This window comes from Nicotiana attenuata, unplaced genomic scaffold (genome assembly GCF_001879085.1).
Source record: "Nicotiana attenuata strain UT unplaced genomic scaffold, NIATTr2, whole genome shotgun sequence".
Classification (NCBI taxonomy): Eukaryota; Viridiplantae; Streptophyta; class Magnoliopsida; order Solanales; family Solanaceae; genus Nicotiana; species Nicotiana attenuata.
The window spans coordinates 48437-73140 of NW_017675050.1; the positions used below are offsets into that span (position 1 = coordinate 48437).

Genomic DNA, 24704 nt, shown 5'->3' on the forward strand with positions numbered 1-24704 from the left:
TTAGCTTGCTGGAATGACCCAGGTATTCTACTGAGGCAGAAGCATTGGTGGAGGTTGATCCCAGCATGTATTTGGTGGACAATTTGGTTGGAGAGAAATTCAAGATGCTTTGAAGATAGAGCTAACTCTGAACAGAAGATCAAGACGAATTGTATATTTTTGTTTCACTTTTGGTGTAAAGAAGCTCTGGTAGAGAATGTAGAGTCTATAGTGGATATTATTGGGTCTTTGTAACTACCACAAGTCTGGGTTTGCGTTTTTGCTCTTTTTCGAGAGTCTTGTAACTATCTTTAACCTTTAGCATAATCTTTATGCTAAAGGTTTCTCTACTTAATTTATAAAACTTGTTACCTTCTCAAAACAAAAATAAAAAGTCATCGAGCAAGTAGAAAAGACAAGAAAATATACCAAGACCCCGATCCTAGGTATCATTTAATAAGTTGGGGTTGGGGGCTACTTCTCCAATCATGCTAATTGTAGGAAAAAGCATATACAGCAACCAATAGCCTGATATTATCTAATAAGTTTAGGGAGAGGGGACGCTAATTATCCAATAATGCTGATTGTAGTATCTCAAAATTTAAGAATCTTGGTTCAGAGGACTAGAGTATGTCCAAGTTTGCCTTCTCAAACAGTGAACGAAGCAATTGTACCACTTTGTATTTTATTTCCTGGGGCATCAGTTCGCAGAAAATAGCACAAGGTAAGGGAGAGAGAGAGAGGGAGAATAGAAAATGCTGCTGTCAAAGTAAATTTAACAAATACCTGAAGTGGAATATATACTGAAGAGACAACATCAAGTTTTAATATCTCCACGACTGAGATGCCACCATCTTTCAGTAGCTACGGTATAACAAAGAGGCACTTTTATTTAGCACAGAAGAGTAGAAGAATAGGAGAAATATCTGAGTAACAGAAATTTTAGCAAGAAAAAAGTTGGAAAGAACTGACTAATACAAACATACATGAATCTCACTGAACTCCATCTGAACATCAACCCGCGTACTTTCTCCAACATCTTCAAATGATCGAGTTTTTGTGCCTTTCAGTTGGATGCCCATAATGTTATTCTCAACCATAAGGCCCACTTCACGGTGCACAAACTTCATATCCAGTTTGGGTAACACGAAACTAAGCTATCAAACAAATACATATGTCAATCAAACTATACTATCTTCCCAACACTATGCTATGCAGTAAGAGCATAAAAACTGGGAAACATAAAGGAATTAGTTATAGAATTGAAAGCTTTAATTTGTGTCAAACGTAAAATGAAACAGGTAGAACCAATCATCAGTGGATTCTGCAAAGTAAAACAACACCATAAATTTATGTGATAATTTAATTTCCAGGTGTTGCGCATCAAAACATTTTTCTAAGCAAATGATGCATATTCACATTCAGTCCTGTTTAAAAGCTCGATATACAGCAATTAGCCCATAGGCAGTTTTGTCCTTATAGGTATTGTGCCAACTTCGCTATCCCATGATCTCCAGTTATCTAAGCAATCAAAAAAGGAACAAATAAAAGCAAAAGTTCCACAGAAGGGATTCATTGCCTTGTGCAAGAGAAATATCATAGATACAGTAGACCAACTCTTCTCAAACTACAGGAGGAAGAACCAGTAAACAGAGTAAATCGTCAGTTGATCATAGAAATAGCCAGTCCAAATTAGATCACAAAGTTTGAAACAGAGAGTTTTAACTATGTTTTACTTATCAAAAAAACTTTGACCATGTTAAACACAATATACTCAGCCCCATTAATGCAAGAGTATTCCACATGCAAGGGGAGCTCGTAAAGACCTTAACAGAGCTGGAAATTGAGCATTCAATTGTCACTTTTAGTTAGCAATTGCTCATGATTTTCCCAAACAAATACTGAGCAACAGCATTCGCTCTGCAGAAAGGAAGAGAAAGGGATATAAAAAAGATAAGGGGAGATGTTTTCAGGAAGATATCAGCTTGTTATTAGGGTTCGGATATTGTTTATGTTAGAATAGTCATGTAAATAGGAGTAAATAAATAACCCTAATCCAATATATATTAGGAGTAGGACATGTTATGTGTGTATATATATAGGGCTCATTGTAACATATGAATATACATTAATAATATATTTTCTCCCGTGCTTTCTCACATGGTATCAGAGCAACCGTGAGAAATTTATCGTTGTGCGTCATTCCAACGATATCCGGGAAGAAACAACTCAGTCACCGTGCAATTTTCCGGTGACCTAAGTGACTAATTGCGTCAAAGTCACTAATTATCAGTGTTGTGCAAAAACCAACACCACCACAGGGTTCCCAAGGCTCCGGCGACCAAACCCCAGTAAACCCCACCGGAAAACACCACCTCACGCGCCCTCACGCGCCGGCGATATTCCGGCAAATCTGACCCACGCGCCCCCACGCGCCGGCGCGTGAGCACTGTTTCGGCCATTTTTTGAAAATCTTCCAGTTGGACAGTCGGATCGCCTAGTAATTCCGAGTCTGTCCATACCTTTTTCGTTTGATTCCGACCACTTTGAGTTTTTCCGGCGACTACACTGATTTTTCCGGCAGCTACAGTACTTTTCCGGCAAACACAGTGTTTTCTTCATCTGTTTCAGAGAATTTTCAGTTGATTCTTTTTGTTATTTGGTGATAATCCAACCATGTCTTTGGGAGTCGATGCTTTCGGGTCTAGAAACCCGGGTTCTGGCAGTTCCGGTGTTATGATTACCTCAGAACCTTTAATGGGAGGTTCAAACTACTTAGATTGGGCTTCATCTGTCGAGTTGTGGTGTAAAGGTCAAGGAGTTCAAGATCATTTAACAAAAAAGGCTAGCGAAGGTGATGAAAAGGCCAAAACACAGTGGGAGAAGGTCGATGCTCAGTTATGTAGTATCCTGTGGCGATCTATTGATTCCAAGTTGATGCCCTTGTTCCGTCCATTCCAGACATGTTATTTAGTTTGGGAAAAGGCTCGTAATCTATACACTAATGACATATCTCGTTTCTATGATGTAATATCGCGAATGACAAGCTTGAAGAAACAGGAATTAGATATGTCTACTTACTTGGGACAAGTTCAGGCAGTCATGGAAGAATTTGAGACGTTGATGCCAGTTTCTGCTAGTATTGAAAAACAACAAGAGCAACGACAGAAGATGTTTCTAGTTCTTACACTCGCTGGACTCCCTAATGACCTTGATTCAGTACGTGACCAGATTTTGGCTAGTCCAACCGTCCCCTCAGTTGATGAATTATTCTCTCGATTACTTCGCCTTGCTGCAGCACCTAGTCACCCAGTGAGCTCATCACAGACACTTGACTCATCTGTCCTCGTATCCCAATCAGTGGACAATCGGGCATCTCATACTATGGAAAATAGACGAGGAGGAGGTCGTTTTGGAAGATCTAGACCCAAGTGCTCCTATTGTCATAAACTTGGACACACTCGTGATGTATGCTATTCTTTACATGGCCGCCCAACCAAAAATGCTTATGTTGCTCAGACTGAGACTACAGGTAACCAGGGATTTTCTTTATCTGAAGGGGAGTATAATGAGTTCCTTCAGTATCGAGCAAGTAAGCAGACATCTCCACAAGTAGCTTCTGTTGCTCAGACTAATACTTCTGTTGCTGGTAATTCTTTTGCTTGTGTTTCCCAGTCTAGTCCTCCTGGACAATGGGTTGTGGACTCAGCCGCTTCTGATCATATCTCTGGTAATAAATCACTTTTGTCAAATATTGCGTATTCACAGTCTCTTCCCACTGTTACTTTAGCCAATGGGTCTCAAACCAAAGCAAAAGGAGTTGGACAAGCGAATCCCCTACCCTCTGTCACTCTAGATTCCGTTCTCTATGTCCCTGGCTGTCCTTTTAATCTTGCATCTGTTAGTCGTTTGACTCGTGCCCTCCATTGTGGTATATATTTTATTGATGATTCTTTTATTATGCAGGACCGCAGTACAGGGCAGACGATTGGAACAGGACTTGAATCAGAAGGGCTTTACTACCTTAACTCCCTAAAATCCTCCAAGGCATGTCTAGTTACAGATCCTCCGGACCTAATTCACAAACGTTTAGGACATCCAAGCTTATCCAAGCTTCAGAAGATGGTGCCTGGTTTGTCTAGTTTATCCACATTAGAGTGTGAGTCATGTCAGCTCGGGAAACATACCCGAGCCTCCTATCCTCGTAGTATTGAGAGTCACGTAGAGTCTATTTTTTCTTTAGTTCACTCTGATATATGGGGTCCTAGTAGAGTCAGTTCAACCTTGGGATTTCGTTATTTTGTTAGTTTTATTGATGATCATTCAAGATGTACTTGGATTTTCTTAATGAAAGATCGTTCTGAGTTGTTTTCTATATTCCAGAATTTTTGTGCTGAAATTAAAAATCAATTTGGTGTTTCCATTCGCACTTTTCGCAGTGATAATGCCTTAGAATATTTATCCTCTCAATTTCAGCAGTTTATGACTTCTCAAGGAATTATTCATCAGACCTCTTGTCCTTATACCCCTCAGCAAAATGGGGTTGCAGAGAGAAAGAATAGGCACATCATTGAGACTGCTCGCACACTTCTCATTGAATCTCATGTTCCGCTGCGTTTTTGGGGCGATGCAGTTCTCACAGCTTGTTATTTAGTTAATCGGATGCCTTCCTCTCCCATCCAGAATCAGATACCGTATGCAGTATTGTGTCCCCAATCACCCGTATACTCTGTTCCCCCTCGTGTTTTTGGGAGCACTTGTTTCGTTCATAACCTAGCCCCTGGGAAAGATAAGTTAGCTCCTCGTGCTCTCAAGTGTGTCTTCCTTGGTTATTCTCGTGTTCAGAAGGGCTATCGTTGTTACTCACTTGATCTTCGTAGGTACTTTATGTCCTCTGACGTCACATTTTTTGAGTCTAAACCTTTCTTTACCTCTTCTGACCTTTCTGACCCCCTTGATATATCTGAGGTCTTACCTATACCGACCTTTAAGGAGTCTACTATAGCTCCTCCTTCACCTTCCGCCACAGAAGTCTTACCCGAGTCTCCTATAGCTCCTCCTTCACCTTCCGCTATAGAAGTCTTATCCATTCCAGCCGTTGAGGAGTCTAGTGTGGCTCCTCCTAGACTCCCTGCCACAGGAACACCACTTTTGACATATCATCGTCGTCCGCGCCCAGCATCAGGTCCAGCTGATTCACGTCCTGCACCTGACCCTGCTAATACTGCGGACTTGTCTCCTCTTAATCAACCGATTGCACTTCGGAAAGGTATACGGGCCACCCTTAATCCTAATCCCCATTATGTCGGTTTGAGTTATCATCGTTTGTCATCACCCTATTATGCTTTTCTATCTTCTTTGTCCTCTGTTTCCATCCCTAAGTCTACAGGTGAAGCATTGTCTCATCCAGGATGGCGACAGGCTATGATTGACGAGATGTCTGCTTTACATACGAGTGGTACTTGGGAGCTCGTCCCTCTTCCTTCAGGTAAATCTACTGTTGGTTGTCGTTGGGTGTATGCAGTCAAGGTTGGTCCGGATGGTAAGGTTGATCGTCTTAAGGCTCGTCTTGTTGCCAAAGGATATACTCAGATATTTGGGCTCGATTACAGTGATACCTTCTCTCCTGTGGCTAAGATAGCATCAGTCCGCCTTTTTCTATCCATGGCTGCTGTTCGCCATTGGCCCCTCTATCAGCTGGACATTAAGAATGCTTTTTTACACGGTGACCTTGAGGATGAAGTTTATATGGAGCAACCACCTGGGTTTGTTGCTCAGGGGGAGTCTCGTGGCCTTGTATGTCGCTTGCGTCGGTCACTTTATGGTCTAAAGCAGTCTCCTCGAGCCTGGTTTGGTAAGTTCAGCACAGTTATTCGAGAATTTGGCATGATTCAGAGTGAAGCTGATCACTCTGTATTCTATCGGCATTCTGCCTCGAGTCTCTGTATTTATCTGGTGGTCTATGTTGACGACATTGTTATTACCGGCAATGACCAGGATGGTATTACTAAATTGAAGCAACATCTCTTTCAACACTTTCAGACTAAGGATCTGGGCAAACTAAAGTATTTTCTGGGTATTGAGGTCGCTCAGTCTAGCTCAGGTATTGTGATCTCACAATGAAAGTATGCCTTAGATATTCTTGAGGAGACAGGAATGACAGGTTGTAGACCTGTTGACACTCCGATGGATCCGAATTCTAAACTTATGCCAGGACAGGGGGAGCCTCTTAGCGATGCTGCAAGATATAGACGGTTGGTTGGTAAATTAAATTACCTTACAGTGACAAGACCTGACATTTCCTTTTCTGTGAGTGTTGTGAGTCAGTTTATGGATTCTCCGTGTGATAGTCATTGGGATGCAGTTGTTCGCATTCTTCGGTATATAAAATCAGCTCCAGGCAAAGGTTTATTGTTTGAGGGTCGAGGCCATGAGCAGATCGTTGGATACTCAGATGCTGATTGGGCAGGATCACCTTCTGATAGACGTTCTACGTCTGGATATTGTGTCTTGGTAGGAGGAAATTTGGTGTCCTGGAAGAGCAAGAAACAGAATGTGGTTGCTCGGTCTAGTGCAGAAGCAGAATATCGAGCGATGGCTATGGCGACATGTGAGCTAATTTGGATCAAACAGTTGCTCAAGGAGTTGAAATTTGGTTAGATTAGTCAGATGGGACTTGTGTGTGATAATCAAGCTGCTCTTCATATTGCGTCAAATCCAGTGTTCCATGAGAGAACTAAACACATTGAGATTGACTGTCACTTTGTTAGAGAAAAGATACTCTCGGGAGATATTGCTACAAAGTTTGTGAAGTCGAATGATCAGCTTGCAGATATTTTCACCAAGTCCCTCACTGGTCCTCGTATTAACTACATATGTAACAAGCTCGGTACATATGATTTATATGCACCAGCTTGAGGGGGAGTGTTAGAATAGTCATGTAAATAGGAGTAAATAAATAACCCTAATCCAATATATATTAGGAGTAGGACATGTTATGTGTGTATATATATAGGGCTCATTGTAACATATGAATATACATTAATAATATATTTTCTCCCGTGCTTTCTCACAGTTTATACAGTCCTAAAAATGGGAAAGAATCATAATTACCGGCATGGTATCATCGTAAATGATTCCTAGTCGATGCAAATCATCTATTGATTCCTAATTGATGTACACTTTAATAACAAGAGCTCCACATTCAGGTGGAGCATACATATCATTATGTTCCTAGCTTGATGCAGATATATCAATCCCTTATGTAGCTTAAAATTGAATTCCATAACAGATTGTGCATCAACCTTAATCCACGTTACTAGATAACAGGCTGGAAAATTTGTTGAGTTCTTGAGCAAATGCATCATATTCTGGCCTATGAACCATAACTCTACTGAAGCTGCCGAAGAGACAATAATTACTACTGTCCTACAACCTTACAGCAGTAATTGACTAAGAGGGGGGTTAAGAAGAAAAAGATCTTCCCACTCTGATTTTAGAAGAAAATAGAGGATGTCAAAGAGAAAGGAAGGTTTTTGGGAATACATCAGCTTGATATTTCCGCAGGCATTAGATTTTATGTAATGTTTACACATATTCTAAAATAGGAAAGAAACGTAATTGCATGCATGTAATCATCCTAATTTAGTCCAATTAATACAAAAGATCCTAATTAATTCCTAATTGTTATACACTTTATTTACAAGATATTCACAAATCTGAAGGAAGGGTGTGGAGGTTGAAGATTAGGTAGAAGATTAGTAGCTAGTCGTGTGTTTCCCTTTGTCTTCTCTAGCTCGATAGTATTAGTGCTAGTACGATACCCTTTTTTCCTTAGTTTGCTAAGTTCGCATGTCTTGTTCTGTTACTACTTACCATCGGTAACTCCGTAGTTTGCTAGCAGTACTTCGTTCAAATTCTCGTTTGTTGCCTTGGATTTAGTTTTCTAAATATATTGTCTTGCTATTACTTGCTATCGGTACCTCTTTCATATTCTATGTTACTATCTTCGATTTAGTTTTCTAATTATTTGTCTTGTTATTACTTGCTATCAGGGCTTCTTTCACCTTCTGTAGTCGAGAGTCTATCGGAAACAGTCTCTCTGCCCTTCCAGGGTAGGGGTAAGGCTGCGTACATCCTACCCTCCCCAGACCCCACTTATGGGGTTATACTGGGTTGTTGTTGTTGTCACAAATATATCAAACTACTTTTTTGTGTTGACTTCGGTCTCTGATGAACTCTTTGCTATTCTCTACACCTTATCTATGTTTTCGCCTCAACCACCTCATCAATAACGACCCTAGCACTATATAACAACTTTAATTTGTTCCACGCTCTATTATATAAAGTGGGCTTTTTAATAATTAATAATCTCATCATGCACCAAATTTTTACACCAAACTAATAATCTCATGATGCACCAAATTTTTTTATCAATTGGAATTATCAAGTACGACATTTTCTAAAATATTACTGCTACCTTAATTACTTTGACGACTCCATAGATCTTCATAGGAAACTCCTTTTGGGGCATGGCACAAAAATATTAGCCATTACAGTTGAATATAAATTTCTACTTACTACACCAAATTAATAATCTCATGATGCACCAAATTTTTTTATCAATTGGAATTATCAAGTACGACATTTTCTTAAATATTACTGCTACCTTAATTACTTTGATGACTCCATAGATCTTCATAGGAAACTCCTTTTGGGGCATGGCACAAAAATATTAGCCATTACAGTTGAATATAAATTTCTACTTACTACAGGCACCCTAAATTATTGGACCATTCCATGGAAAATTGCAAACAACTTCTTTTGCCATATGTTTTAGCATGCTTTCATCTTTACATTACAAAAATTAATGATAAAACAAATTAAGTATAGAGAATCCCAGTACTCCATGACCTTAAACAGTCTTTCAGAAATGAGTGTTAGCTACTATCTTTTTGGAAAATTGTAAAAAGTTGAAGTGCATTCCTATTTCCTCTGAAACAAGTAATGGAGGAATTTACTTTAGATCAATCTATTATATAACTCAAAGACATGGAACCAATGTTGGTTCCACGGGAAAAAATTATTTGGAGGAAGTAACCATCTGTGGTAATTGAAGTCAAATAGGAGCAAACCAAGTGCTCTCCAGAGCGATATATGATGCTAAACTGAGGCCAAGTATAGAGAGAGCTGTCCTTCCATTTTGTTATATTGAAGAGACAAAAGCACTCATATGAATGGTGCTAATTCCCATGTTCTTTCTAGTCGCATTTGGTTTTGAGAGCCTCCCTCTCCCCGTCCCTCGCTCGTCTTTTGATGCATTATATATCAGATCTGGCTACAATGGTTATTTCCTCCCTCCTCCATTATGCACTATTTCGATGCATTTTCATTAATTTATTCCTGACAAAAGCAAGACCATTTCTATAATCTAAGACCCTCTTCCCTTTCATATCCTTGTACTTCCAACTTCTTTATCCTCAATCATTCTAGAGAAAAACTTAAGATGCAATTATTTCAAACTTAAAACAAATAAACACTCAATAATAGACAAGTCAAACATGAGTTTGACGAACACAAAGCTATAAAGGGACAAAACATATTGACAAGCTTGTTGCAGACAGGGAGGATAGAGAAAATAACTGACCTTTTCAGGGAACATTGACGCATATTTCATAACAGCCAAATTAGCTGGTTTTTTCACTGCCTTTACAGCAGTACCAGATTCATTGACCGCCTTTTCAGCTACATCTGTAGAAGAAAAGGCATCTTCACCTTTCCTTTTAAGTAACAGCTCCTCATTCAGATTAATGGAAACATCACCGGTGGCAATATCCATATTCCTAACAACCACTCCTGCTTCCCTAAACGAAAAGGAACAGAACACAGCAGAGCAGTAACAACGCACGGTCAAGTTCAGATCAAATATCAAAATCTGTTTGCTTTCAACTGAACTTCACAGTTGCAAATAGCTAGTCCTTTTTTCCCACATTGGGAGAAGTAAGCAAGCGACAATCTAGTTTACAGAAGAAAATATCTGCAACAGGCACATACCAACAGTACAAAGCAAAATAGTAGTACAAAAACAGGTCCTATCAGATAAAACTTTCTAGATCATCTAAAAATACAGAATTGATGCTATATATTAGCGGATCAAAAAATTGTTCTATAAAGCTTAAACAAAAAAATATGGTTGTTCTAACCACAACCTGCTCTTCGTCCAGCAAAGCTAAAGAATGCCTGTTCCATTGATGCAGGAGGAATTAAGCAAAAGAACTAAGCCGGATGACAAAGTCACTTTCATGTGCAGTGTTCAATTGAAGCCACTCGTCATGCTACAGCGGCTCTAGCACAAATATTAACATCTTCATATCATGCTTCCTAGTTGACATGAGAAATCTATCATTATTAGAACGCCTAGGATTTATGGAATGGATATTATATCCTTACGAGTAATTTCTTCATCGATATGAGTAACTCCTAGTTGCTAAAAGTTGGAATTCTCCTTTTCCAAAATAAATTTATCGGATCCATCTTTGGAATCATAAAGCTCTTCTGATCATTGATGAAAGTTTGCTTCTAACTTTAATGTTTCCAAAGAACTATCAAGATTGCTAAAGTCAGCCACTTCTCAGGTTCTCTCATTATTTCCCTAAGAGCTAAGCTTCAACATGGAAACAGCCTCTCTACATCGCAAGGTAGGGTAAGGTCTGCGTACACACTACCCTCCCAGACCCCACTTGTAGGATTATACTGGTATGCCGTTGTTGTTGTAGCTAAGCTTCGACATGATCAAATAATTTCCTACCACGGTCTGCCTTCTTAAGCTTCAAATTGTCTTTCATTCTCTACCTCAATGTAGTTGAATACGGTCAGCAAGCTGGAAAACCTAGTACTCCAATGTACGTTGCGATTCCAACTGTTGCTCCTTTTTACGAATAAAGAATTTGGCAAGATTCGTTCATATGATTGACCAAAGATGATGTGTTTACATGAAGACGGAAAAGATCTATTTTAAGATGTTTTTGACATTCATCCCCAGTATACTCAGAGTCAAGACTCATCTTGCCTACATCAAGGCACCTCCATGCAGTTATCAATGAAAATCATTCCCCTCTTGAGAAAATTTTAGTCCTATAAAGACACTTAAGGGAATTTTTCTTTAAATATTTTTGGGGCTATGGAAACTTAAATAAAGGGAGATTCTACTTGTTTACACATTATCAGCTATAGCTCAGTGTATGTGAAAAAGAAAAAAATAATAATAAATATGCAAGAATTGCCATAAGTTTAGAACCACGCCATTGGTCATGTCTTATGGGATAGAGTGATTGTTTTGGCATTTCTATAGGCTGATATAGATCTGCAATAAATGACTGCTGATGACTTGAGGAGACATATATTATAGCTTGTACTGGTATTTGTATAAGCTTTTTCTGTCTTTCTATACTATTTTCTTTTCTTTTCTTTTCTTTTTTTGAGTAAGTCTTTAATCTTGACCAAGGTATTATGAGGATTCATCATGAATTGGCAAGTTTTAACACTAGTTGCCAGCCTACTGCAATCCTCCTCCTTTGTTCGGGCTTGGGACCGGGAATGTGGCAAGCTCACACAGGACGTGTTGCAGAAATGCAGAGCCCGGTAATGTTAAATGATAGTGAATGTTGGGCTGCTGCGGTCATACAAGATTAGATAATATTAAAAATGGATGTATTTGCCAGAAGGTGCAAGTAGCATGTATTAAGGATAAACTAAGAGAAGATTGCTTGAGATGGTTTAGTCAATGTCCTGCGTCGACCTACAGATATACTGTCCTTAGGTGTGAAACTATGATGAATAAAGGTGTTAAAAGGGGACGGGGTAGACATAAAATCATATGGAAGGAAGTTGTCTTAAAAGATCTACAAATCCTTGATCAAGGTACGATGGAAGAAAACTAGTTGGGAATAGGTTTTAGTATTAGAAAGCTTCTAATGTTAATATTATTATTACAACTTTTTTACGAAGTATTATATAAAAACTTAACTTTCACTCACTTTATTTATTTGGTATTGATGATGATATAAGTTGAGCTTAAAGAAAGAAGTGAGGATTCATATAGCCGACCCCAACTTGTTTAGGATTAGGCGTAGTCGTTGTTGTAATCTTGATCAAGGTACTGAGAAATAAATCCATACAACTTTCATTACAGAATAGGAACGGATTCTGTAATAGCGCATGATCAAACCTACTGACGAATGTTCAGATGTGGATATATTACGCCTATTTAGAGTTGAAATATGGTGGAAAAGAACATGCAGAAGTAGACATGATCCATCTGATTATTCCAGAAGGAAAAAATGCTGATGCTTTTTTTTTTGAAAAGGTAAAGGTAAAAAATGCTGATGCTTTAGAAAAACAAATGCTTGTCAAAGATTCATGCTGTTATGTTTGGGTGTGGAACAAACAAGTGTTTCAAAAGCTAGAATCAAGTGACAAAATTCTACCAGCAAATACATACCAATGAGAAACACCATATATGGACTACAGTAGAAGTCAAATTAGAACAACTAGAGAGGACGAGTTGTCAATTACCGAAGAAGTCAATCCAATTACATAAAATAATTGAAACAAAATGAAACATTTAAAAGAGGGCATACCTATCATGGCCAAACTCACACATGATGGAAAATTCTTCACAGCTGAAAGGAGCAGAGACCCTCTCTGTCATGCCTAGTAATGTATGGTTGGAAGGTAAAGATCCACCATGCATTGATGATTGATCATAACTGACTCGTGATTCACCAAAGTGAACAAAAATAGGAGCAAGCAGCAACTTAACAAATAATTCTGGCTTCGATCCACCATCTTTAGATAAATCAAGCGTCAACTCTTTGACCTCAACGGTAGCTTTTGGTGTCTGCATAGTTTATAAAGATAATCAGCAGGGATGCTAAACCTGGGAGAGACAACTAAACAAGATAAGCAAGTTAAACAAATGCACCGAAAAGCAATTAAGAATGTAAACACAACATCCACCAAAGAACAACTTCATTTAGCCATTGCAGTGAGATACTATACAAAGACAATAAGCAACTGCAGGACATTAATTCCACCATTAAGTTCATTTAGTCAATGTGCAATAATTTTCATGCACCTAAAGCAATAGCATGTATATACAATTTTTGCCAACACCACTATCAGAAGAGTCTCCCAAAGTATTCAGTTGTTGATTCTTCATAATATTCAAGACTCAAAACACTTTAAGAAGAGTGTAACATGTCTCCTTCCATTTAAGGGAGAGAGAAAGAACACACAAGAACGTTCTAAAATCTGAAAATCTGAATCTTAAAGCTAATTAGATCTTGTTTGTATTTACATTAGTAGCATTAGTATGCGATAGATCACTAGCTTGGCATCTTTTGTCATTATCAGTTAACATGGATAGTACAATTCTGACATGTATAAGTTAAAAGAACTTAGACCGCTGCCACAAGTAGAAGCAATGCAGTACTCCGTTATTCGACATATGAACTTGTACGTGAAGAAAAATTATCCCAACAAAACAGTCATAAAATATAAGAAGAGCTGAAAGCAACAACCAGCAGTGTTTTTGGGTACATGAGTAAAGTGATTCAAGGACATTCAACCAATCATGAGCACTCACAAGACCAAGTTTGACCAGAACAATCGTTACCTTCACAACCAACTCAGTCACTGAAACTGACAAAAATCTAGCCATATTAGCTACAACCATCCACTTCCCTCTACCTGACTTGCGAGATTTACGAGATCTTGCTTTTTTTGAGATTTTAGTGGGAGCCCTCATTACAACTTCTAAATCACATATTAACACCTGTAGTTTTGGATCCCTGGACATAAAACCAACCCCAAGCTTGACCAAGGATTGACGAATACTGAGTCTAATTTCGCCAATGGATACACTTTCAACTGCACCCTGCAAATTATTATTCATAGTGACATGAGAACAAATATCATAAATTGAGGAACCAGAACAAAGAGAAAATCTTGCAACTAAATTATTGCCTTATAAGCCAGTAGTCAAAAGTTGAATCTAAGATAAACTGACTGCAGCCTAGTCATTCCCTTCAGCAAATTCACTAAATGAGGGACCTCCCAAGTCACTGTGCCCTCCGGTACTTGGTGTAACTACAATGGCAGTTTTACTTTTAACAAGACACACACACACACAAAGAAATAAGAGAGAGAGAGAGAGAGAGAGAGAGAGAGAGAGAGAGAGAGAGAGAGAGAGAGAGAGAGAGAGAGAGAGAAGCTGATGCTCTCATTTTCTGTGTAATGAAAAACTGTACAGTACAAACTATTTATACTAACAGCTAACTCACTACTAACCATCTAACTAACTCACATTACCAACTTAACAAACTTCCTANGTGACAAAACAATCCCAAACACATAGCAATACTTCAGAGAAAATAATGCTGAAAATTTACCTAGCCGATAAATAACAACAAACACAGAGCAATTAGAATACATATATACATCTGAATACATATATTATATTAAAAAAAATAAATATGAATACATTAAAAGAATACAACGAGACAACGAATACAATGAAATACATGGAATACAACGAGATACATTGAAATACAATAAAAAAACGACAATGAATACATGGAAATACAGCGAGATACATTGAAATATAATAACAGAAAATTCAAGTTGCTCAGCCCCGAACTCCGTCGTCTTTGTTCAAGAACAAACCTAATGTCGTCTCGCTGTCACTGTTGCCTCCGGTTGCTGTTGTTTTGCCAGAGAAAATTTCTATATTGGATGATTGCTCGGCAACCCAAAAGTCTTCGCCGGAAAACTTTAATTCTGATGCTTTGCCGAAGAGTTCTGGTAGTAAGATGAAGGTGGAAGATGAGAGAGAGAGAGAGAGAGAGAGAGAGAGAGAGAGAGAGAGAGAACAAAAAGATCCCGATGCACACAAATTTCTATACTGGAACTCAAAGACCTGATCCTGAGATACCAAAAAGAATCTGTGGAACTTTTTTTGAGAAGGGATACGAAAAAGAATCTATGGAACTTTAGAATGCCAAATTTCTAATATAAATATGCTTGTTGCTATTTCTTTTGCAGAATCTATCCTAACTGGGATTCCTTTTCAGGTCAGTTCACATTACGGGAAAAAGAGATGACATCACCCCAATATGTGGCATTAAACTCTGAAATTGGCCACCCCAACATTTGACCAAACTGGATCCAAGTTGACACTGCTCTTTTTGCTATTATGTATTATCTGGTTCCTCTGATCCTCCACATTCCCTTACATACACTTCAAGAATGAAATATTATATATAATGTGCCTCGAGAAACAAAGTTGTAAGTCGTAGGTGTATGATTGGATATGTCATACAATGCCTATAAGCATTCTCTTAATCAGATGAAGTTGACCAAACGATAATGTACAACTAAAAAACGTAAATTTGATGGACCATCGAACTGTTCCTTAAACTACACAGCATAAAACAGATAAAACCACATCTAAATTGTAGCTAAAATTGAAAAAGAAAGAATGACCTTGTTGAACTTCACCACCACATCTCTCAAGCATTTCCATCCTCCAACACGGAAGGAAACAGATGCTCCCATGGCTCGGCTTAGAACCCAAGCCAGCATACTGGAAGCAAACCTGAGACAGGAAAGTGCACAAAATAACCAGACTGCAAAAGCTCAATAAATTTGATAAAGAAAAAAAAAAGCGAAGTAATTATTCAACATCGTGAAATTGAGATTAAATCCAAATTCTCAACTTTACGTACCAACTCTGTATACAGAACTAGACATTATTTTGTCTTAGCAAACTTAATGGACTAGACTTCTAAATGCTCGTAGTAAGAGAAACGGCTTGATTTACAAAATATCGCTTCTCAATAATAGTCAATGATATAAATAGGTATCATATTATGCACCAAGCCAAGCAAGGAAGATAGTTATATCATAGCAAGATGTGATTATTTTGGGGGGAGGTTATGAAGTCAATGATTCATTGATGTGATTGGTTAAACCACAAAATACAAGGCATACACAAACTAGAGAATACTTACGAGAAGATGTAACTCTCCATAAAGAGCATCCACTTATCTTGATGAGGGTATCAAATGTGCTGCAAAAAATATTTTTTTTAAGGTTCTGACTGACTTGTACAATAGTGATTTTCCACTTCTTCAGAGGCTCTTGTTTCTCTCTATCCATATGTTTGCATGAGCACTAGAGGAATTAATTCTCATGCTCTTCTTCTCCACATATTCCTTATGAGTTTCAAGCCTACCAAAACACCAGAGTCTCCGGGTCATCTATACAACCCTATACGTAATTGGAAGGAAAGCATAAGCTAACTGACGTCCTCCCCCCCCCCCCTACTTAAACACGAAGCACCAACTAATGTGAATTTTCATTTTTCTTCTCAGATTTTCCATTATTCAGGTAGCTCCCCATATTGCTGTCCATGTACATAAGAAAATTTTGAAAAAAAAAAAAAAAGAAACTTTCTTTTGTGCTCTGGAGACTCGTAAGAGGAGTGAGGGAAATCCATATATTTTATAGAAATAATACACTGTGACAATCATCCTTCTGTCCTCCCCATATGGCCCTCTCTATCTCAGCTCTATGAATTAGATTTTTTCTGTAGAGTAATTCAAGCAAACTGTTAATTCCGTCCATTTCCTAATCTTATTTGCTAGCGGGAGATGCTGGAAATGGATCAAAGGCTTCACCAACAACAACAACAACCCAGTAAAATTCCACCAGTGGGATCTAGGAGGGTAGAATGAACGCAGACCTTACCCCTACCCCGAAGGGGATAAAGAGGTTGTTCCCGAGGATCAAAGGCTTCGCCATGAACTAATTATCATACTTTCACATAAGATATTCTCTTCTTTGTTTTTTATAACGGTGGTGTATGGGCGTAGGCCATACCTGCTACCTTCCACCAGCACAAGCACCAGGTAATTCTGCCCACCAAGGCTTAGGCATATGTGAATAGTAGCTTATGCTTTCATATTCTTTTGTTTTCCTAATATTGAAAAACATGAAGAAATTGCTTACTCTAATCTGTTAAAGCCAAAAAATGCTTCAAATAGAACCTATAAAGTGCGGTTGAGACAAATCGTGTCACCTCATTTCCATTGTACAATTCAACAAAACAACATATTGCACATATCAGATCAATCAATTCAATTACATTATAAGCAACACAAGCTACACATAACATAGCAACAGTCAACTGATAATCAGTAGTAGTTTGACTGAGATTGACTTACACGAAAATACTCCATAGTATTATGGAAGCAAAGAGGAATCCGAATAGAAACTTCGCCGGTGAAGCATCCATTTCGCCGCGGCCGGCGGCAATCCCAATCGCGTGGATCCTCTTAAATTTCGCGTCTCACTGTTCTATCATTGCTTAAATAATTGAATTACTCGACGAAAAAATAGTTAATTACAGTTTTACATGATGTTCATGGTGTGGAAGTGAAGATCAAATGGTGAATTTTGAAAGAGGAGATTTGAATTTGCAGAGGAAAGAGGGAACGGAGAAGAAGGAGGTGAAAATGGTCAATAAGTTGAAACGAAGTGAATGGGTTGGATCAATCATCAATGGAATAATAAGATATTTGAGTTAAAGGAGTTAAGAGGAGAAATCGGGAGAAAGTGGTGTATCACTCTTTCTGTGTTTTACTCCGAGAAGTGGAGAAGACTATTGAGTTGGATCTGGTGCGGTTGGATGTACGGGGAACCTTTGTGATTTTATTTTCCTTTTTTATTTTTAATTAATTATTAATTATTTTATTGATTTCTTTGATGGACGTGCATGAAATGTCTTTTCTTTTTTTTGTGTTAATTGACTAACCTAACCCTTTTGGAGAAAATTTTATTTTGTGTCTCGTACAATTTACACTAGTTATATGGGGTAGGGGTGTGCATTCGATTTATCGATTCGATTTTGACCCTTATAGATAATTACTTATCGATTATCGGTTTGTACATATGCTTATCGTTATCGTTTCAATAAGGTTTCCATTTTTTCGATTTCGATTTATCGATTTTTCGGGCTTATCGATTCGGTTATCGATTACACCAATAAGAAAACTTGCGGGATTACACGGAAAGTATATCGCTATAAACACGCCTAACTAATATGGACAAAAAGAAGCTAAAATAAGACGAACACCGTTTATAACATAAAAATTGTGTCAACAAGCACATGCAACGAAACTAAAGTAAGGGATCAAATGTATGCCACCAACACTCCAACGGTATAAAAACAATATATCATCACGGCTAATTCTGTTTTTCATTAATTTGAACTTCACTCCCTTGAGCTTTAAATGATCATTTCTTAAATGTGGTAGAGGAAATAATAGGGTTATGGACTTAGGTTAAAGGAAAGGGTATTATAGAATAAGTGTAAAAAATTAAAAAAAATAAAAAAAAATTATATCTTATCGGTTTATCGATAAACCGATAACCGAACAGGACAAAATCGAAATCGAAACCGATACTCGATAAAGAAAATTCCGAAATCGAAATCGATAAATCGATAAATCGATAAACCGATAACAAATAATCGATTCGATTTATCGATAAACCGATTCGAATGCACACCCCTAATATGGGGCAACTTTTTCGTCTCATAGTTTTGTGGACCCAGATTTCTGTGGACCCAAAAGTGTAAGATTGGGGTCCACAAATTTGTGAGACAAAAAGAAGCCTCATACAACTAGTGTCAGTTGTATGAGACACAAAATAAAACTTCTCCTGTCACGACCCGGATTTTCCACCCTCGGAAGTCGTGATGGCGTCTACTCGTAGTGGCTAGGCAAGTCATTTTAATTACTTTTCCATTAATGAACAAATCTTTTTAACAATTTATGACAACAATATAAAGCAACGAAATTAAATAAAACCGGAAATCTTAATTATAGAAACTGAACAAAACACGGAGTAGTCAATATAAGCCTCTATCCAAGACTGGTGTCACAATACTCACAAACTGCTAAGAATTTCTAAATACAAGGGTCTGAAAGAACACATAAGCTGTTTGTCTCGAATACAAAGAGGCAACAGTCTATAAGAGAGAATAAGAGAGAGACGTCGGGCCTGCGGACGCCTGCAAGGCTACCTCGGGTCTCACGATACTGAAAGCCTGCTCCCGTGCTAAATGCTGCTGCTGCTGCTCGAAACCTGGGCCTGTGCAAAAAAATGCACAGAGTGTAGCATCAGCACAACCGACCCCATATGCTGGTAAGTGTCTAGCCTAACCCCGGCGAAGTAGTGACGAGGCTAGACCAGACTACCACATAAACCTGTGCAATTTCAATATATATATAATATATATATATATATATATATATATATATATATAGCGGAATCGAAATACAAAACAGATAAACAATATCGGAGGAGAAAACATGCTGAGGGGAGTATAATAAATTCCAAATAAGAGTCGTCCAATAATAAAGGAATACAATACAACTCAATAGTACGTAATGAAACAGAACTCAACCAGTGCACGACATCACCCTTCGTGCTTTTACTCTCATTCCTCACATATATCAATAGAATCGGCACGGAATGGTACATCGTGCGGCACGGCATCACCCTTCGTGCTTTAACACTCTTTCTCATAATAAGCAAATAATGCACGGCATCACCCTTCGTGCTTTACACTCTTTCTCCTTACCATAAACAAACAGTGCACGGCATCACCCTTCGTGCTTTAACACTCTTCCTCACCCAATCAACAATCACAAACAAGGGCAAGGAAATAAATAAACAATAACGAAAATCCCGGCAAGGGTACAATATCAATAACCAACAACGTCCCGGCAAGGGAATAAATCATTAACTCTTTTATTTCTTTCACTTTCATCTCATAGTTCACATTATCACTTGAGCCAATGCTCCAAAGAGTTTCTTATCTCATATACCTTCAACAATTTGTATTTCAACCCGAGCCAATGCTCCACGAAGTTTCAAGATCATAATTTCTTTCACAAGGTCGTTACAACATATAGAAATCATCATTTAAGCATGGAAGGCATAACAACAACCAAACTATTCGCAAATAAGGACTCACGGTCATGCTTGACACCAATGTGTAGATACTCGTCACTCATGCCTATACATCGTACTCCACAATTAGCAAGTTACAAATAAGACTCAACTCCTATTCCCTCAAGCTAGGGTTAAACCAAACGCTTACCTCGATGCCTTGAACTCAACTCAAGCCTCAACTATGGCTTTACCCCGTAATTCCACCTCCAATCCGCTCGAATCTAGCCATAAATTACTTAACTACATTAATAAACACTAAATGAATCAATTTGAATGCATAAAAATGAATTTCCCAAAGTTTTTCCTAAAATTTCCAAAATTGCCCCCGGGCCCACGTGGTCAAAACCCGATGTTCGAACCAAAACCCGGTTACCCATTCCCCCACGAACTCAAATATGTAACTTGTTTTGAAATCGGACCTCAAATTGAGGTCTAAATCCCCAATTTTAGAAAAACCTAGGTTCTACCCTCTGTTTTAAAAGGCACAATTTGGACTCGCCCGGGACTCGGCCCGGGGCGGAGCACTTGTAAAACGCCCCTGGGCTTATGCGTGGGGCTTAGTTCCGTGAGACTTACGCCTCGGCCATCGGGGCTTACGCCCCGGACACGCCCAACGCCCAGCGTACTGGGCTCGCCTAATAGAACTTTATGCAATTGTATGTAACTAACCTTGTAAATCTTCAAATTTTCTTAATAAATCGTTGACTACTCAAAATTATTTTTTTCCTAAGTATAAATTATTAAGTTGGGAGTTTTGTCATAATTAAAATAAAAATTATTGCACGTTATTCACTAAGACTACTATGATAGTTAATTTTAAATAAATCTTTCATTTAAAAAGTATTTATTTATTAACTATTGTTATGTCTTTACTATATAATAGTCCATAATTTTTTTTATAATTATTTTTCTAATTATTTTTTTTTCACGTTTACGAGATACAATAGTTATTAATTTAATAGCTCAGTATTAGCTAGTAACTATGTACAAATAATTAGTTATCATGGTATTGTATGGTGAATTATGTGTCACTTTATTAACTTGTTGAAACTTAAAAATGAATGATGCTTGAGAATCATATTTAAATTATGAATTATGATTTTATAAAAATTCTCTTTCAAATAGAAAGCATATAAAATAAAAGGAGTATTTTAAGAAAAATATCAAATTATAATATCGAAATTCTTTCAAGATTCATTTCTCCTTAAGAGATACATATAAGATTTCGTATCGAATACAATTATTTGATGTTTGAGTTGTAACGACATTGCAACTATTTGTTATGATATATGTCATACTTTTCGTATTATTCATAGTTAATTATAATTTAATAATATTTTAAATATATTATTTGTTATAATTCTGTGATTTTAATGTACTTTTTATAATTATTTTTTATTTTATACTATCTTAAAAATTCATGAAATTAGTAAAATTTAAAGATTCATGGGACTTACGCCCCATGTCTCAAGGCTTACGCCTCGCCTCGTCAGAGGTAAAATGCCTCGCCTCACGCCCCCGCCTTTTAAAACATTGGTTCTACCCAAAACCCCCAATTTCACCCATGAAAATCTTTGATTTTAAGTGGAAAACATGTTAAATGATGTTAATGATTGAAAGAGTTAAGTAAAAATCGACTTACAAATGATTTGGGATGAAACTTTTTCTTGAAAAATCGCCTAAGGAGTTGTATTTTGGAAGTGGGGTGAAAAAATGACTTGAAATTCGTCTAAGTATGAAAAATGCAGGTTGCAGATATGAGAAATGTGAAGTTGGGTTCGCAATTGTGAACCCTGCAGGCTTGGGAAATGCGACATTACTGTTCGCATTTGCGAACTAAGATGACCAAGGGACCTTCGCATTTGCGAATTGGGTCTCGCATTTGCGAACCAGTGACCGTCGCATTTGCGACGCCTGGCTTCGCATTTGCGAACCTTGACCTGCCTAGGCTGGTTTCGCATTTGCGAACCAACCTTCGCATTTGCGATAGCTGGACCTTCGCATTTGCGAACTCTCGCTTCGCAAATGCGAAACCTGCAGATCAGCTGATACCAGATTTTTTTCCAAAATGAAAAATGCAATCCGACACCTATCCAAAACTCGCCGGAGCCCTCGGGGCTCCAAACCCAATATAGACACAACCTCAAAAGCATCCTACGGACTTACTCGTGCGATCAAATCGCCAAAATAACATAAAAAACAACGGATCAAGCCTCAAAACTCATGAATTCTTCCAAATTTTCATAAAACATCAATTTTCCATTTTAGGTCCGAAACACGTCAAACGACGTCCGATTTCAACCAAACTTTACAGAAAGCGCTTAAACCATATATAAGACTTGTACCGGGCGCCGGAACCAAAATACGGGCCCGATACCACAGTCTTTTAATCATATTTCATTTTCATTTTCCTTAATCATTTCCAGAAAACAATTTCATACAAAAATTCATTTCTCGGGCTTGGGACTTCGGAATTCGATTCCGGGCATACGACCAAGTCCCATATTTTCCTACAGACCCTCCGGGACCGTCAAATCACGGGTCCGGGTCCGTTTACCCAAAATGTTGACCGAAGTCAAATATATTCATATCAATATCAAAATTTAGCATTTTTCACACAGAATTCATATTTAAGCTTTCCGGCTACGCGCCCGGACTGCGCACGCAAATCGAGGCAACCTTGAATGAGGTTTTCGAGGCCTCAGAAGCACGGAATGAATGAGAAAACGGGTGATGACCCTTTGGGTCGTCACGTTCTCCACCTCTAAAACAACCGTTCGTCCTCGAACGGCCAAAGGAAAGAAGTACCTGAGTCGGGGAAAACGATAACGAACGGATAACGACTCCGCATGTCAGACTCAGACTCCCAGGTCGATGCCTCAGGGGGCTGACCTCTCCACTGAACACGAGCAGAAGGGAAACTCTTGGATCTCAACTGACGAACCTGCCGGTCCAAAATAGCTACTGGCTCCTCCTCATAAGACAAATCCTTGTCCAACTGGATAGTGCTGAAATCTAACATGTGGGCTAGATCGCCGTGATACCTCCGAAGCATGGACACATGAAAAACTGGATGCACGGCTGATAAGCTGGGCGGCAATGCAAGTCTATAAGCCACCTCTCCCACTCGATCAAGAATCTCAATGGGACCAAAGAACCTAGGGCTAAGCTTGCCCTTCTTCCCAAATCTCATCACGCCCTTCATAGGCGACACTCGGAGCAATACCCGCTCACCAACCATGAAAGCTACATCTCGAACCTTACGATCCGCATAGCTTTTTTGCCTAGACTGAGCTGAACGAAGCCTATCCTGAATGATCTTGACCTTGTCCAAGGCCTCCTGGACCAAATCTGTACCCAACAACCGAGCCTCTCCCGGCTCAAACCATCCAAACGGAGACCGACACCGCCTACCATATAAAGCCTCATAAGGAGCCATCTGGATGCTCGACTGGTAGCTGTTGTTGTAGGCAAACTCCGCTAACGGCAAGAACTGATCCCACGAACCTCCAAAGTCAATAACACAAGCTCGAAGCATATCCTCCAAAATCTGAATAGTTTGCTCGGACTGACCGTCCGTCTGAGGATGAAAGGCTGTGCTCAACTCAACCCGTGTGCCCAACTCTAGCTGGACTGCTCCCCAGAAGCGCGAGGTAAACTGCGTACCCCGATCCGAAATGATAGATGCCGGCACACCATGAAGGCGAACAATCTCCCGGATATAAATCTCAGCTAATCTCTCGGATGAATAGGAGACTGCCATAGGAATGAAATGCGCTGACTTGGTCAGGCTATCCACAATGACCCAAACTGCATCGAACTTCTTCTGAGTCAACGGAAGTCCGGTAACGAAGTCCATTGTGATCCTCTCCCACTTCCACTCGGGAAGCTCAATCCTCTGAAATACACCACCAGGCCTCTGATGCTCGTACTTAACCTGCTGACAATTCAAACAACGAGCCACATATGCTACAATATCCTTCTTCATTCTACGCCACCAATAATGCTGCCGCAAATTCTAATACATCTTCGCGGCGCCCGGATGAATAGAGTACCGGGAACTATGGGCCTCCTCTAAGATCAACTCTCGAAGCCCATCTACATTAGGCACACAAACTCGCCCCTGCAATCTCAAAACTCCATCCGATCTAAGGTAACCTTCTTGGCACCTCCTCGCTGCACCGTGTCTCTAAGGACATACAAATGGGGATCATCAAACTGCCTATCGCGGATACGCTCCAATAATGAAGAACAAGCGACCGTGCAAGCTAACACTCGGCTAGGCTCAGAAATATCCAACCTCACAAATCGATTGGCCAAGGCTTGAACATCCAAAGCAAGCGGCCTCTGACTGACCGGAATATAAGCAAGACTGCCCATACTGGCTGACTTCCTACTCAAAGCATCGGCCACCACATTGGCCTTCCCCGGATGATATAAAATGGTGATATCATAATCTTTCAATAACTCCAATCACCTCCTCTGCCTCAAATTCAACTCCTTTTGCTTGAACAAGTACTGAAGACTCTTATGATCAGTGAACACCTCACAGGCCACTCCATATAAACTAGTGCCTCCAAATCTTCAAGGCGTGAACTATGGCTGCCAACTCCAAATCATGCACTGGATAGTTCTTCTCATGA

The 24704-nt window shown here is 38.9% G+C and overlaps 1 protein-coding gene across 1 annotated transcript in view; it reads right to left on the bottom strand.

Annotated features, from left to right (window-relative positions):
• Positions 1 to 17714, bottom strand: part of LOC109219605 (protein SABRE-like) — a 40559-nt gene extending 22845 nt beyond the window's left edge. The window contains exons 1-7 of the mRNA XM_019384073.1: positions 17265 to 17714; positions 15523 to 15634; positions 13655 to 13915; positions 12618 to 12877; positions 9626 to 9842; positions 966 to 1136; positions 766 to 843 (exon numbers count right to left, since the gene is read on the bottom strand). Coding sequence (XP_019239618.1) covers positions 766 to 843; positions 966 to 1136; positions 9626 to 9842; positions 12618 to 12877; positions 13655 to 13915; positions 15523 to 15634; positions 17265 to 17335 — 1170 coding nt within the window. The 5' untranslated portion in view covers positions 17336 to 17714. The remainder of the gene's footprint in view (positions 1 to 765; positions 844 to 965; positions 1137 to 9625; positions 9843 to 12617; positions 12878 to 13654; positions 13916 to 15522; positions 15635 to 17264) is intronic.
• Positions 17715 to 24704: the final 6990 nt, after the last annotated feature.